We start from the raw sequence: 16824 nt of genomic DNA on the forward strand, positions 1-16824 counted from the left end.
ATTTTCCTGCTCTGACGTTTTCATTCTGTGATTTTCTCTCCCAATCTCAGGATCAACTGAAATCTTCCTTAGATTCTCTCACATTGAAGAAATCGGCGGTTCTAGAAACGGAACAGAAACAGAAAGGGAAGATTTCTGAAGTTAGGGTAAGGTCTCCCTGTGCTGATTTTCTGGGATCTCGGTTAGTTTTTTCCCCTTTATCGCGGGACATTAATTATGTTTCACATTTCATTTGGTAGGAACAGTCGAGCAGTCTGCAGACCCACATCACATCCGAGTTCAGTAAAATGCACCAGCTTCTCACTGAGAAAGAGCAGCGTTTACTCAGAGATCTCAGGGAAGAAGAGGAGAGGATTCTAGAACCAATGGAGAAAAACCTTCGAGAGATTCAGGAGAATTTAAGTGAGATTGAAAATCAACTGTCATTCTTTCAAAAACAGATGGAACAAAAAGACAGCAAGAGATTCCAGGAGGTGAGGGGTTATTCTTTCAGTCTTGTTCAGTAATAAATCATGTAAAGGTTTCCCAACTTTTTAGAACGGAGTTAAATTGACAGTTTGCCCCAAATCTTCCAAAGAGTGCGAATCACCATCCGTTTCCCATTCCAATCCTGTTTTACTGCCTTAGACAGGATCTTCACATGTTCTCACCCAGACTTGTGAGCCAAGTCTGTTGAGAAATGTGGGGATCTTCAGTGCAGTCCAAGTTCAGGGAAATGAAGGCAGAATCTTCATGTAACCATCTGCCACAAAATTATTTCGAAAAATAACGAGTGAAAGCCAGTGGGATAGGATGACTCAGGGTAGAGGTTATTCAGAGTGGTCAAGGGGAGGAGGGAATTCAGTTTTGGGGATACTTGGGGGGGGGGGGGGGGGGTCCAAATCATCCCTGACTTAAAATTGCAGAGGTTTCCATATGTAGGGTAAGGCTGGCTTGTTACAAGAGCGATGGGTGACTTGATTAAAGTATATAAGATCCTGAATGATATTGAAAAGGTGGATGTTGAATGGATGTTTCCTCTTGTGGGTGAGCCCAGAATTAGGGGCCACTTGTAGGACAGATTAGGAGAAATGTTATCTCTGAGGGTTGTACGACTCTCTGGAACTCTCTGCCACAGAAGGCGGTGGAAGTGGGGATCACTGAATATTTTTAAAGTGGAGGCAGACAGATTCTTGTTTGGGAATCAAAGGTTATCGGGGCTAGATGGAGGTGGAACTCGAAACAAGCAGTACAACTTAATCTTATTGAATGGGGGAGCAAACTCGAGGGGCCAAATGGACTATTTCTGCTCATTTTTTGTATGTTTGCATTTGCGAATCGGAAGTTGAAACTTCCCTGGCAATTCCTGTGCTGACTTTTCATGGGGAAGTCTGAGGGGTCCTCCGTCATATCACGTGGGGTGCCTCTGGGATACAACCCTCTGCCAAGTAGAAGCTCTGGGCCATTGTTTTGTTTATTCTGGGCTGGATCTGCTAACTCGTCAGTATCGCACAATATCTTCACAATTTCAGAATGGGTGAGAGTGATCTTAACACTAAAACACAAAAATAATTGCAATCTAAGTAATATTACATTAAGAACACACATTACAGTCCAGAAGGTTAATATGTGGATGTGTCTGGGACAGTGGACAGAATGTTAGTGAAACCCTCGGTCTGGGGGGGATGGGTGCAGTGGTTTGGAATCAGATTGTTCCTGCAGCAGGCTTTGCCGTGCCTGTTTAACTATGACATGGCATTAGAATTTTCTTCTGGATTGCCTGAATATTGAAGGTGCAGATATATGACAACCTGCATCTACCAACAAAACGGTTTCTATGAGCGACAGTAGTACAGTGGTTAGCACTGCTGCCACACAGCGCCAAGGACCCAGGTTTGATTCTGGCCTTGTATGACTGTCTGTGTGAAGTTTGCACTTTTTCCCCGTGTCTGCGTGGGTTTCCTCCGGGTGCTCCAGTTTCCAGCCACAGTCCAAAGATGTGCAGGGTAGGTGGATTGGCCATGATAAAATTGTCCCTTAGTGCCTAGAGATGTGCAGGTTAGTTGGGTTTTGGCACTACGGGGATAGAGCGGGGCAGTGGGATAGAGTTCCCTTTCAAAGGGTCGGTACAGACTTTTAAAAATAAATGTTTATTGAAGTTTACATTTTTACTCGGGACAGGAGATGACTGAAACGGTTATTATTAATAATTTAAGTGCAGTTCCTTGGCACCCCCTCATGCCCCCGCCCCTTTCTACTGTCTTAGGGCTCTTTCTTAGGTCTTTTCCTCCACCACAGATGGTTTGTTTGTCATTGTTTGCTCTTATAGTTTTGTGGGGAAGCCCTCTGGCCTCCGTGTCTGTCTCTCCCTCGGTTTATCCTGGCATTTTCTTGGGTCTCTCCCCTGTTCCTCCCCCTCATTCCTGTCTACTTTCTGTGTTCCTGGTGGTTCCAATAAAATCTCTGGCCTCCCTCCCCTCATTCTATCCGTTATTGGCTTCAAACAGGGCCTGGAACAGGCTGATGAATGGCCCCCATGCTTTGTGGAAGCCATCGTCCGACCCTCGGATGGTGTATTTGATCAACTCCAGGTGGGGAAATTTCGATAGGTCTGCCAGCCAGTCTATAGCTGTGGGTGGTGCTGCTGATCGTCAGCCGAGCAGGATTCACCAGCAGGCAATTGGGGAAGCCAAGGCAAGAGCGCAGCCCTCTTCCCCATATGTAGTTCTGGCTGGTCCGATACCCCGAAGACCACTACTCTCAGGCACGGCTCCACCCTCACCCCACAACCTTGGATACCGCCTCGAAGAAGGCTGTCCAGAACCCGACAAGCCGGGGGCATGTCCAGAACATGTGGGTGTGGTTGGCCAGACCTCCCTGGCACCGTTCACAATTGTCCTCCACCTCTGGGAAGAACCTGCTCATTCGGGTTCTGGTCAGATGCGCTCTGTGCACCACTTTAAGCTGCATGAAGCTTAGCCTTGCACAGGAGGAGGTGGAGTTGGCCCTGCTCAGCGCTTCACTTCACCTTACTTCCTTCCCTAATTCTTCTTCCATTTCTGCCTTGTTCCGTCCAATGGTGTGTGCGTCTTTTGTAAAAGTCATCCTTGTATGTCTCCGCAGTTCCCTTTTCTCATACTGCCCAGTAGCTCCTCCAACATTGTTTCTTTCGGGGCTCTAGGGTACCTCGTCGTCTCCTTGCGGAGAAAGTGGGGGTGAGACCCACGCAGACACGGGGGGAATGTGCAAACTCCACACGGACAGTGATCCAGGTCCTCAGCGCCATGAGGCAGGAGTACTAACCACTGCACCACTGCTGCTGCGGAGAAAGTTTTTGACTTGTAAATGTCGGTGTTCCTGTCTGTTCGGCAGTTCCAGTCTCTGTCAGCTCTTCTAAGATCACAAGTCTGTCCCCCGTGTAGAAGCCCTTGATCGATAGTGTCCCCCTCCGTCCTGTCTCTTAGATATGGTGTCTAGCATGGCTGATGGAAGCCTGTGGTTAGCGCAGATAGGGGCCATGTTGGACACCTCGGTTAAACCAAACTCAGGTTCTAGGTTTTCAGTGTCGTTACTACCACTGGACTGGATGTGTATTTTGCCGGCGGGGATGGAAGTGCTGTTGTGGCAAGGGCTTTGAGGGTCGTTCCCGTCCAGGAGGACTCCTCCATTCTCGCCCATTCCGTGTTTGGTTCCCTTCCCCACCCCCTCACACTTTCGGCTAAGGCTGCCCAGTGGTAATGCAAGTTAGGGAGGGCCGGGCCACCCATGCTTCTCCTCTGCAGTGTTGTCTAAGGGATTCTTGGTTCTTCCCCCCCCCCCCCCCCCCCTCACACAAGCACCACAATCATTTTGTCTATTCTATGGGAAAAGGCCTTGGGGATGAAGATCGGTTCGGATTTAAGCAGGAACAGAAACCTTGTCAGTAGGTTCATCTTGATCGTCTGCATCCTTCCTGCCAGGGAAAGCAGGAGTGGATCCCATCTCTGCAGAGATGTTTCGGCCTATTTTAAATGGGAGACCTTCCAGCTCTGTCCCTCCCCCATTCGGGTACACTGGGAAGCCCTCACTTTTGTCCAGGTCGAGTTTGTAGCCCGAGAATGCCCCGGACTCTTCCAGGAGCTTCATGATTTCTTTCGTAGCATTCTGAGAGTCCGAGATGTAGAAGAGCAGATCATCCGCAGAGAGTGAGACTGTGCTCTGCCTCCTCTTCAGATACCCTTCCAGGCCGTTGCGTCTCGCACGGCGATTGCCTGAGGTTCAATTGCCATGGCGAACAGGAGCCAGGACAGTGGGCATCCCTGCTTGGTGCCTCTGTGCAACTGGAAGTATTCAGAACTGGTGGTGTTGTACAGGAGTACTTGGGGTGTTGTGCAGGCATTTCACCCCTGAGGTGAACCCTGTCCCTGGCCCAAACTGCTCCAGTACCTCGACTCTGTCGAAGGCCTTTTCTGTGTCCAGGGAGACGATCATTACTTGTGTTCTTTCCCAGGATGGGGTCAGTATCACATTCAGCAGCCATCCGATGTTTGCAGTTAACTGTCTACCCTTGACAAAGCACTTCTGGTCCTCTGTGACCACCTCTGGTACGCAGTTCTCCAGTCTCTTGACCAGGATTTTCACGTCTACATTGAGCAGTGAAATGGGTCTGGATGATCCACATTCCGTCGGGCCTTTGTCTTAAGAGGGCTGGTTTAGCTCTGGGCTAGACAGCTGGTTTGTAATGCAGAACAGGCGCAGGAATGTGGTGACTTGGAGTTTTTCACAGTAACTTCATACTTGTGACAATAAAAGGTTATTATTATTATTATTATTATTTTTGTCTATCAGCGATATGGTGGCCTGAGTTAGCATTTGAGGCAAGTTGCCCCTTGCTAGTGAGTCTGCGAACATCGCCCATAGGTGCGGGGTGAGAGTTGGTTCTAATTTTTTGTTGAAGTCAGCCAGGAACCCGTCAGGGCCCGGCACCTTCCCCACCTGCATGTAGTTGATACTCTCCATGATCTCTCCCAATTCTGTTGGCTCTTCCAGCTCCCTCCGTTGAAGTAAAAACTCACCACTATTCTTAGAATTCCCCCTATACCAAAAAGGGTCAATAAGACATTCTAAATGGTGAACAGGGATTCTCACTCCCTGACTCCTATGCAGACTTAGGTGGGTGCTATTCGGGTCAATCTATATTTTCAAGTTATATACCGGCATAACCCATATCTTCATAGAAGATTTTATCTACTTACCACTTAGTAGCATCGATCCTGGGTCCCGCATTGCGGAGTAAGTAAAGTAGACTTGGTAATAACCAATGTTTCAGGTTAAAATTTTAAGTTATTTTATTATTTTATTTTTTCTTTTAAAAAATGAAATCACTGTCTTTACAGAAAGGTGAAAAGATCTTTGGATCCTCCTGGTCAGTTGTTAGACCTTCAGGTCTGCCTTGACAATCTCTCTTCTTTAACTTTTGGTCTTCCTCAGGTGGATTCGCTGTTCCGCTCGGTCTCTGTTCTATCCGTCCCATGTACTGAGCTATGAGAGCTGACTCTGCTGGCTGCCCCGATTTTAGGGTTTATATTCTCCTCCTCGCAGTTATTAAGTTTATATGACATTATTGTAAAGTAACTTTATTTTACTCTTGATTGTTCAAGGTACCTTTAATCTGAATTATTTCCAACACGACTATGTATTCATGTTGAGCATGACTTTAGTTCATCTAACTCTAATTACATTTTTTCCCTTGTAATGTTCAAAAGTGCTTTGATTCTAAAGTGGTGTTATATCTGGTTCCTGTCACTTCTAAAGTTGCTTTATTACCAAATAGTGCCCTTAGCTTGTCAGAACTCTGACCCCTATTTGGTGTTAACCTGTGTTCTCGTGGACACGTCGTCACCGGCTTCCCATACTCAACTAGTGTCAGCAGGATTTCACACCTAAACATTTATCACCGAATTCAACTTAAGATTCTGGCAATTCTTTAATAACTGCTTACTAAAATAATTAACTTCAAAGAAGGTGCAAAATATTGTTTCTCTTTTTGTAACTAAAAGTTCAATCTGCTTTAACTTGGAAGACATGCATCAGTTTTACAGTTTGAGCTGATACAAGCTGTTTTCTTAACGCCTGTTTGATAAAGGCTATCTGCATTTCAAAACCTTCTTTTGCAGTTGCTGTTAACCCTTTGTGGGATTTTTCCCTACATTTTCTCATGTATCCTCAGGTTCTGCCAGACTTCTATGTTTCAAATAACATATTTTCCAATTTTTCTTGACACCGTCTATCGTCTCCCATGACTGGCATGTCCAGTCCATCGAGGAACTGTTTCATCCCCGAGTCCCCATCAGGGGGGGGGGGGGGGGGCTCGGAGGTGTACAGTCCCGGTAGAAGGCCTCAAATGCTTTGTTGACCTTTTTTTTTCATTGGCTACCAGTCTGCCTCTGCTGTCCTCTGCTTTCTCAGTTGGTGAGCCAGCAGGCGGCTAGCCTTCTCACCGTGTTCAGAGAAGGTCCTCCCCATGTCTAGTGGAGTTGGTGTACTGTCTTCCTGGTGGATAGCAGGTTCAAGTCCATTTGTAGGTTTTTCCACTCCACCAGAAGCTCTAGGATCGGGGCTTCGGAGTATCTTCTGTCGACCTCCAGTGTGGAGTCGATCAGTTGTTACCTAGCCGCCCTCTCTTCCCTATCTCTACGTACCTTGGAGGCTATGATCTCTCCCCTAATCACTGCCTTCAGTGCCTCCCAGAACGAGAAAGATGAGCCTTCCCTATGCCGGTTGTTATTAACGTCGCCTATGGGTTGTGATATTTTCTGGCAGAAGACCTTGTTGACCAAGAGGCCAGTGTCCAACCTCCATGTGGGTGTTGGGCACGGCCCGTCTCCAACCTCACATCCATGTGTTATGGGCGAGGCGTTTTCAGAACCCCAAAATGTATCATGGAGTTCAACCAACCTCCCCCTTTAATGTATTTGTTGCTTTTCCTAGCACATGGCTTGTTCCCTCGGTGTGGGATTACAATTATGGACACGTGGGTTTTTAAACACGAAGCAATGTTTATTCCATGAACTCAACTAAACATCTTAAATAAACATTGGATCTCTTAACACCCTTTACTTCAAAGATAACTCCGAAAATATTACAACAGTAAATAATTCCTCAAAATGTTCCTTCAAACTTCCAAGAGACTTAACACCTTTAAACAGAATCACATCAGGTTAAAGGCTTTACTATTATGAGTTTAAATCACACAAATGATCCAGTGATAGTATTTCATGGCAGAGATCACAGCAAATCCAGCTCACTGCAAAACACAGATACTCCCCAAGCTCTTTTCCTCCAAACTGAAACTGCAAAATGGCTGACCTGAGCTCAGCTCCACCCACTCTCTGACATCACTGTTTTCTTAAAGGTACATTGCTTAAACATCCATGTCCTAAAGGTACTCTCACGTGACACATGTAATGTGAAGCGTGGTCAGAGATGACAATCCTGGAGTATTCCACTATTTCTGGAAGCACCAAATTCCACACGACAAAGAAGTCAATCCGGTTCAGGTCTTGTGCACTGGTCCCGCCACCGGTCCACAACCCCTATCTGCTCCATGAATGTTCCCAGTTCCCTCGACATGCCTGTCGCTTTCCCTGTTCTGGGGTTTGATCGGTTCATCAATGGGTCCTGTACTCCCGCCTCCCGCCCCCCAATGATCAATTGGTGTGTGTCAATGTCGGGGATTTCCGCCATAGTCTTCTTTACAAATTCCTCATCCCGGTTGGGCATGTGCACATTCACCAGGACTACTGGTATCCCGTCTAGGACACTGCTGACTATGACATACCGCACCCTTTGATCCATGACCATCTTTGACGCTGTAAATACTGCCCTCTTGCTTATCAAAATAGCTACCTTGAGCCCTTGTCCAATAGCAGGAATGGTCCCACCCAGCCCCTCCTTACCCGCAGTTGGTCCTTCTCTCTCAGGTGTGTTTCTTGGAGGAAGATCATGTCGACTTTTAAACTTCTCAGGTGGCTGAAGACTCTGGATTTTTTCACTCGGCCATTAAGTCCCCTAAAGTTCCAGGTGATAATCCTGGTGAGGGTGTTCTTCCCCCTCCTGTGGGAAAAGATTGCAAATATTGTTTGTGTCCATTACTGGTGGATGCGCCCCTGCATATTGGGGTTTCCCCCTGTTAGGGGGACGTCAAAAATGACCACGGTCGCCGTTCTCACCATGAGGCCGGGTCCCAGGGCTCTGGGGTTTCTCTTTGTCCAGGGGCCACCCAACATGCCCGCCAACTGTGTGCACGCTACGTGGGTGAGCCCCTGCACTCTGGGGTTTCTCTTTGTCCAGGACCACCCAACATGCCCGCCAACTGTGTGCACGCTACGTGGGTGAGCCCCTGCACTCTGGGGTTTCTCTTTGTCCAGGGGCCACCCAACATGCCCGCCAACTGTGTGCACGCTACGTGGGTGAGCCCCTGCGCTCTGGGGTTTCTCTTTGACCAGGACCACCCAACATGCCCGCCAACTGTGTGCACGCTACGTGGGTGAGCCCCTGCGCTCTGGGGTTTCTCTTTGACCAGGACCACCCAACATGCCCGCCAACTGTGTGCACGCTACGTGGGTGAGCCCCTGCGCTCTGGGGTTTCTCTTTGTCCAGGGGCCACCCAACATGCCCGCCAACTGTGTGCACGCTACGTGGGTGAGCCCCTGCGCTCTGGGGTTTCTCTTTGACCAGGACCACCCAACATGCCCGCCAACTGTGTGCACGCTACGTGGGTGAGCCCCTGGGCTCTGGGGTTTCTCTTTGACCAGGACCACCCAACATGCCCGCCAACTGTGTGCACGCTACGTGGGTGAGCCCCTGCACTCTGGGGTTTCTCTTTGACCAGGACCACCCAACATGCCTGCCAACTGTGTGCACGCTACGTGGGTGAGCCCCTGCACTCTGGGGTTTCTCTTTGTCCAGGGGCCACTCAACATGCCCGCCAACTGTGTGCACGCTACGTGGGTGAGCCCCTGCACTCTGGGGTTTCTCTTTGTCCAGGGGCCACTCAACATGCCCGCCAACTGTGTGCACGCTACGTGGGTGAGCCCCTGGGCTCTGGGGTTTCTCTTTGACCAGGACCACCCAACATGCCCGCCAACTGTGTGCACGCTACGTGGGTGAGCCCCTGCACTCTGGGGTTTCTCTTTGACCAGGACCACCCAACATGCCCGCCAACTGTGTGCACGCTACGTGGGTGAGCCCCTGCACTCTGGGGTTTCTCTTTGTCCAGGGGCCACTCAACATGCCCGCCAACTGTGTGCACGCTACGTGGGTGAGCCCCTGCACTCTGGGATTTCTCCTTATTTAGGGACCCTCCGAAGTAGCTGCTTTCGGTGCCATCTTGTTACATCAAGCGGAACCTGACTTGTTGAAGCCAGTCTAAACCCTTCCTTTCCTTCTCGCTGTGTTCTGCCTGAGGTTCCCCTTGCCCGTTACCCCTCCGTCCCCCTTTCTATCCCCTGCCTTTTCCCGCTCTCCTTGTGCCCACCCCTCCCTATTCACCCCCTTCCTCCTCCCCCCCCCCCCCCCAACTAATGCTCCCTCCCCTCTGGAAGATGCGCCGCAGCCCCTATTCCTCTTACCACCTGCCGCTGGCTTTCTCTGCTAGTGTGGCCCCTCTCCCGGGTTGATCTTCCTCCCTATATCCGATCAATTGCCATTCCCTCTGCCTCCTCTTTCCTGCGCTCTGCTGCCCTTGCCCCTTCCTCCCTGTGAGCTGGTGCTCTTGCTCAAAGCGAGGCAGTACTGACCGTGCAAACATTGTTCATGCCCATTACTTTTCTTTCTCTCTCTGCATCTGCCTCATCTCTGCCTTGTCTGCTTTCTGTCTAGGTAATTTGTCCACACCAACCTGTCCGCGTCTGCCGGGGGGTGGTAAAATAATGTTCTTTATTCTGGAATGTCACACAGAGCCTGGTTGGGAATAGCATCCCAAATTTTATTCCGTTGTTGGACAAGGCCGGTTTTGCTTGGTAGAACTCGGCCCTGCACTTTGCAAGGTCTGCCCCAACGTCTTGGTACATCTGTATTCTGTGTCCTTCCCAGCTGCTCTCTTTTGTCTGCCGAGCCCTACGCAGGTTTCACACGCGATCCTGATACCTGTGTAGTTTGGCTATTATTGCCCTTGGCTGCTCCCCGACCTTGGGCTTCTGTCGGAATAATCTGTGTGCCCTGTCGATCTCCAGTGTCTTGGAGAAGCTGTCCCTTTCAACCAAGTAGCCCAGCATCTGGGCCACATAGTCTGTTGGGTCCCTGCCCTCGATCCCCTCTGGCAGGCCCACTATTTGGATGGTTTGGTGCCGATATCTGTTCTCCTAATCCTCGACTTTCCCCATCAGGCTCTATGGGTCGCCACCAGCCTTTTTATTCTGGCCTCCAGAGCAACAATCCTGTTGCTCTGGTCAGTCAACACCTTCTCAAGCTCCTGTATCGTCTTCCCCTGAATTCCCAGCTTCTTCCCCATTCCGTCGATTGCCATCTGCATGGCGACCAACCCCTCCACGACCGCCACCTGGATCTCCACTTTGATTGCCTCCTTCATCATGGTCAATTCCTTAGTTAGGAATTCCATCCTAACTAAAATGATTTAGGGGAGGGGGTTTGGTGGAGCCTGTTGTTCAGGTCATCTGTCTCCCACCTTCGGGGGTGGTTGGGGACTCCTCACCCCGTTGGTCTGTCGATTTGATTGCTTGCTGTTCCTGTCCTTTTCCACAGCTTCGACCTTTCCTGCAGCCTTTTGAGCTCCCACTTGGTGGCATATTGCTCCTTTCCTCTTCCTTTACTGTTTAAGGCTGGCATGAATCTGGATTTTTGGGCTCAATTCGCCTAAAAGTGCCTATTTTGTTGTGTTCTGGAGAGAGCCACCTGATGTGCGACTGCTCAGCACATCCCCCTGATGTGCGACTGCTCAGCACATCCCCCCTGATGTGCGACTGCTCAGTACATCCCCCTGATGTGCGACTGCTCAGTACATCCCCCTGATGTGCGACTGCTCAGTACATCCCCCTGATGTGCGACTGCTCAGCACATCCCCCTGATGTGCGACTGCTTAGCACGTCCCCGTCCCCGGAAGTGGTTGGTGCAGACTCGATGGGCCAAATGGCCTCCTTCTGCACAGTAGGGATTCCACTGAGGATAGTGGTTGCTCACTTGTGAAAATATCAGGGGTGTGCCAGCTCGCACTTGGTGTGCAGCCGTTCAATGTTTGACAGCTGGTGAGGTATGCCCCTAACCAAGAGGACGTCTCGGTTGGAGCTGCCAATCTGTTGGGAGCTATGGCCACTGTTGAGATTGCACTGAGTCTGAGAGTAACGTTATGAGAGTGTCCCCTTAAGAAAGGTTTTTGTCTTATCACATGGCTTCAGTGATGTCATTTTGTGGGTGGAGCTGAGCTGTGGCTGTGTGAGGCTTTTAGTTTCACGTTCAGATTTGACTGCTGTAGACTGCAAACAGGAGAAGAAGTGTTTGGCCTGTCTCTCTCTCTCTCTCTCTTTTCATTTTTAAAACTGTTTCAGAAGTAAACATGATAGCTACCTGCTTTGGTAACTTAAAAGGTGTGTATAGTTTGCTTTCCAGAAGGGTTTAAACCTGCTGGTGAGACTGGTCAGAATCTCAGGGAAAGGCAGTCTTATTCAAGTGAGAATGCAGTGTGCTGGGCCATGCCCTTGAATAGGGGTTTTTGGATTATGGGATTTTGTTTTTGAATAGGAACAGTTCAGGGGGAATCCATTAACTATTATACATAGATTACTGTAGCTGGGTGGTATCTTTTTTATGTTTGTAATTGATAAACATCTTGCTGTGTGTTTATAAACAGATGTTAACTAAGTTCTTAGAATAAAGTTTGTTTTGATTAAAGTGTCTGGGAAGACTGATGAATCACACCTGGAGGGAAGGCTCTTGAGCTCACCCTAGCCAAATTCAACATAAAGGTTGTAGGTCAGGTGAACTTCATAATATACTTTAGAGGGGCGGAAGTGGCGCAGTGGTTAGCACTGGGACTGTGGCGCTGAGGACCCGGGCTTGAAACCCGGCTCTGAGTCACTGTCCGTGTGGAGTTTGCACATTCTCTCCATGTCTGCGCGGGTTTCACGCCCACAATCCAAAGATGTGCAATTTAGGTGGATTGGCCACGCTAAATTGCCCCTTAATTGGAAAAAAAAATCATTGGGTATTCTAAATTTATTGAAAAAATAATAATAATATACTTTGGAGTTTCTAAACCCTGGTCCATAACAGTAAGGTGTTCAGAACTATAGGCTTCCCAAACTCCCATAGCAATGCCTCGGGCAATTGGAGTTGATCAGCCAGACACTTTTCCTCCTCTTCTATGCCACCAAGTGATTATTGATATTAATTCAATTTCCGTTATCTGACATAAATAACATTTGTCATCTATATCCCATTTTTATTAACACTTGAGTAATTTTGGTGACATTTCTGCTGCCTGTTTTTCAAATATATTCCCCACGTTTTTACAGTGTTTTGTCATAGAGGCAGGACATCCTGCCAAACACATCTGTTTTTCCGTTTGTGCGATATGAGCATCACTGGTAAGGCTGCCAATCCCTAATTGCCTGGAGAAGCTGGTGAGTGCTGCAATGGTCCACACACCCTCAGTCTGCCTTGGATCCCATAGATTTGTATTTTTGTGATCAGTCTGCCATGTTGGACTTCACAAAAGCCTTGCCGTAAAGGGAGATTACATCAAATACACTGGCCACCTTGTTAGCTCCTCAAAAATGTCATGTCACTTGCAACCTTTCCTTGTTGGTTCAGCTGACTTAATCCGTGTCTTTCAAAGTGAAGGATAAATATCCCTCAGAATTTCTTCTGATTTTTTTCACAACTGAGATTTGGGTGACTGGCCTCTAATTATTCGGTCTATCAATTTTTCCCTTTTTCTCTTCAGACACCGCACCTGTAGCCAGAGAGGATTGGAAAATGATGGTTAGAGCTTCTGTTATTTCTTGTCCTACTTTGGACTTTAATTCCTACACCAAAGACCCCCAGACTGTTCAATCTTTCCTGTTCTGTGCTGGCATTAATCTGGGAAATCTTCCTGTGCTTCTCTATCCTTTTTGTAACATCATCTTTCTGTCTCTTTCTATCCAACAGTGAGAATAGTGAACTGTAGCAATGTCATTTCTGCTGCCTGGATGTAGTTAGCCAGTCTCTGTCAACTTAAATATCTGTTTTATTTTTTTCAGGAAGTGTTTGGACATCGCTTGAGGTAGGTCGTGTTCTTTACTGGAACTGAAGAAAGTAATTTGGGGAAGGAGTGGTAGTTACGGTCAAATAATAACTTGAGTGTTTAATATTTTCAGAATTTTGTATCCGGACAGCAGGAGAATAATAAAATCTGACACACTGCGTAGAAAAAAATTCACCAACCCTTTGGGTGATCGACTTTGGAGAGATTTGCTGCCTGCCATTAACCCCGGTAAATTCTCAATTCTAGTGTCCCTGCATAACTGTAGCAAGGTTTCTTTCTCCTTGTCCTCCAATCCATTGGCATTAAAAGCCAACATACCTTTTGCTTTCTAATTGCTTGCTAAATGTGTTTGTTGTATGAGTACGTCCAGGCTTCTCTGAGCATTAATGTTTATAGCTTTCACTTTCTTAAAAAAAATGTTCTGCTTGAAGCAATAGAGACCCCTTGGAAATGTATGTCCACAGACCCCAGGGGCGTCATTCTCCGACCCTCCAGCGGGTCGGAGAATGGCCGTTGGCCTCCGTGAATCCCGCCCCCGCTGGTTGCCGCGTCTCCGGTACCAGATATTCGGCGGGAACCGGGCCGCGCTGGTTGGCGGGCCCCCCCGCTGGATTCTCCGGCCCGGATGGGCCAAAGTCCCGCCGATAAATTGCCTGTCCCGCCGGCGTAAATTAGAGTACCTATTTACCGGCGGGACAAGGCAGCGTGGGCGGGCTCCGGGGTCCTGGGAGGGGCGCGGGGCGATCGGACCCCGGGGGTGCCCCCACGGTGGCCTGGCCCGCGATCGGGGCCCACCGATCCGCTGGCGGGCCTGTGCCGTGGGGGCACTCTCCCTTCCGCCTCCGCAACGGTCTCCACCATGGCGGAGGCGAAAGAGACTCTCCCCACTGTGCATGCGCGGGAAACTGTCAGCGGCCGCTGACGCTCCCGCGCATGCGCCGCCCCGACATGTCATTTCCGCGCCAGCTGGCGCGGCAACAAAGGCCGTTTCCGCCAGCTGGAGGGGCGGAAATCCCTCAGGCGCCGGCCTAGCCCCTCAATGTTGGGGCTCGGCCCCCAAAGATGCGGAGCATTCTGCACCTTTGGGGCGGCGTGATGCCCGTCTGATTGGCGCCGTTTTGGGCGCCAGTCGGTGGACATCGCGCCGTTTGGGGAGAATTTCGCCCCTGAAGTTAGCAGGTCTGGTAGATAATTTTGTGAAGAAGGCATATTGGATATATTAGCAAAGGAATGTAATATAAGAGCTGGATTTGTTTTGGATTTGTTTGTTTATTGTCACGTGTATCGAGGTACAGTGAAAAGTATTTTTCTGCGAGCAGCTCAACAGATCATTAAGTACATGGAAAGAAAAGGAAATAAATAAAATACATAATAGTGTGACACAAGGTACACAATGTAACTGCATAAACAGCGGCATTGGGTGAAGCATGCAGGATGTAGTGTTAATGAGATCAGTCCATAAGAGGAGTCTGGTAACAGTGGGGAAGAAGCTGTTTTTGAGTCTGTTCGTGCGTATTCTCAGACTTCTGTATCTCCTGCCCGATTGAAGAAGTTGGAAGAGTGAGTAAGCCGGGTGGGAGGAGTGTTTGATTATGCTGCCCGCTTTCTCCAGGCAGCAGAAGGTGTAGATGGAGTCAATGGATGGGAGGCAGGTTTGTGTCATGGACCGGGCTGTGTTCACGACTCTCTGAAGTTTCTTGCGGTCCTGGGCCGAGCAGTTGCCATACCAGGCTGTGATGCAGCCAGATAGGATGCTTTCTATGGTGCATCTGTAAAAATTGGCAAGAGTTAATGTGGACATGCCGAATTTCCTTAGTTTCCTGAGGAAGTATAGTCGCTGTTGTGATTTCTTGGTGGTAGCGTCAACGTGGGTGGACCAGGACAGATTTTTTGAGATGTGCACCCCTAGGAATTTGAAACTGCTAACCATCTCCACCTCGGCCCTGTTGATGCTGACAGGGGTATGTACAGCACTTTGCTTCCTGAAGTCAATTACCAGCTCTTTAGTTTTGCTGGCGTTGAGGGAGAGATTGTTGTCGCTGCACCACTCCACTAGATTCTCTATCTCCCTCCTGTATTCGGACTCGTCGTTATTCGAGATCCGGCCCACTATCGTCGTATCGTCAGCAAACTTGTAGATGGAGTTGGAACCAAGTTTTGCCACGCAGTTGTGTTTGTACAGGGAGTAGAGTAGGGGGCTAAGTACGCAGCCTTGTGGGGCGCCGGTGTTGAGGACTATTGTGGAGGAGGTGTTGTTTATTCTTACTGATTGTGGTCTGTTGGTCAGAAAATCGAGGATCCAGTTGCAGAGTGTGGAGCCAAGTCCTATATTTTTGAGCTTTGATATGAGCTTGGCTGGAATTACGGTGTTGAAGGCGGAGCTGTCGTCAATAAATAGGAGTCTGGGACTTCTGCTGGCGGCCATGGAGGAGTAGGTCGTACATTCGATAGCTCCCACTTGGAACGGACTTTCGGACCTTTTTCCCTCTACTTTTCTCAGATTTTATGGGATAAATCGGTGAACTGTGCAACAGTAAGGAGGATTCCCTTTCTGGTGTACAGAGAATTGGACCAGAAGTGGCCGTGTGAAACGACTTAGTCCTGGTAGTGAGAAGCAAGTGGAGCTGGTATTGCGGGACAGCATGGCGGAGGACAAGGGCCGAGGAGAGACGGCACAGTGGTCGACAGAGAAGCTGGTGAAGTTTTGAGGATTGCTTCGCCAAGCTGAAAAATGATACGCTGGACCCGATCGAAGCTTCGATTGATCAAGTAGTCTTGAATCAGGAGACCTGGGGAAAGCGATACAGGAGATTGAACAAAAGTCATCTGACCAGGAGGACTATATAACCATGCTGGAGACAAGGTGGAGGTGTTGGACGACCGCCAGAAGAGGATGCAGGAGAAGCTGGAGGACCTGGAGAATAGGTCCAGGAGGCCGAACCTCAATTGTTGGTCCCCTGAAGGCAGTGAGGGATCGGATGCGAGGGCCTATGTGTCGGACATGCTGGAGAAGTTGATGGGGGCTGGGGTTTTCCCTCGGTCCTTGGAAGTGGATAGAGCGCACGGAGCCCTCGCGAGGAAGCCCAGGGCGAATGACCCGCCGAGAGCCATGGTGGTACGTTTTCATCATTTTACGGATAAAGAACACGTCTTGCGGTGGGCCAAGCAGCAAATGGGAGAACTGTGAGTTGCGTATTTATCAGGACCTGGGAGCGGAGCTGGCCAAGAGACTGGGTGGGTTCAATCGGCAAAGGCGACCCTCTTCAAGAAAGGGGTGAAGTTTGGGATGCTGTACCCAGCGAGGCTGTGGGTTACGCACGAGGAACGGGACTTTTATTTTAGGACGCTGGACGATGTATGGACATTCATTAAAGAAAAGAAGCTGGAGATGATTTAAAGGACTTTTAAGCTGCGGAGAAATTTTGTGGCGGTGGTTCGTAAGACTACTGGTTTAAAAAAAAAAAAAAAGATTTTATGTCGTTCTGGGTGAAATAATAGGCTGTGGTGATGGTTGGCGGGTGCTTTGTCTTGCAGGGATTTGATGCGGGGGAGGGGATCTTGAAGTGAGAGCTATTCTTCGGGAGACTGGGTTTTGTTTTAAG

At 49.0% G+C, this 16824-nt stretch overlaps 1 protein-coding gene across 1 annotated transcript in view; it reads left to right on the plus strand.

Annotated features, from left to right (window-relative positions):
* Window positions 1–16824, plus strand: part of LOC140390483 (zinc-binding protein A33-like) — a 44969-nt gene that overhangs the window by 608 nt on the left and 27537 nt on the right. Inside the window, exons 2-5 of the mRNA XM_072475649.1 lie at window positions 51–146; window positions 240–473; window positions 13218–13240; window positions 13335–13450. Coding sequence (XP_072331750.1) covers window positions 51–146; window positions 240–473; window positions 13218–13240; window positions 13335–13450 — 469 coding nt within the window. The remainder of the gene's footprint in view (window positions 1–50; window positions 147–239; window positions 474–13217; window positions 13241–13334; window positions 13451–16824) is intronic.

This window comes from Scyliorhinus torazame, chromosome 14 (genome assembly GCF_047496885.1).
Source record: "Scyliorhinus torazame isolate Kashiwa2021f chromosome 14, sScyTor2.1, whole genome shotgun sequence".
Lineage (NCBI taxonomy): Eukaryota > Metazoa > Chordata > Chondrichthyes > Carcharhiniformes > Scyliorhinidae > Scyliorhinus > Scyliorhinus torazame.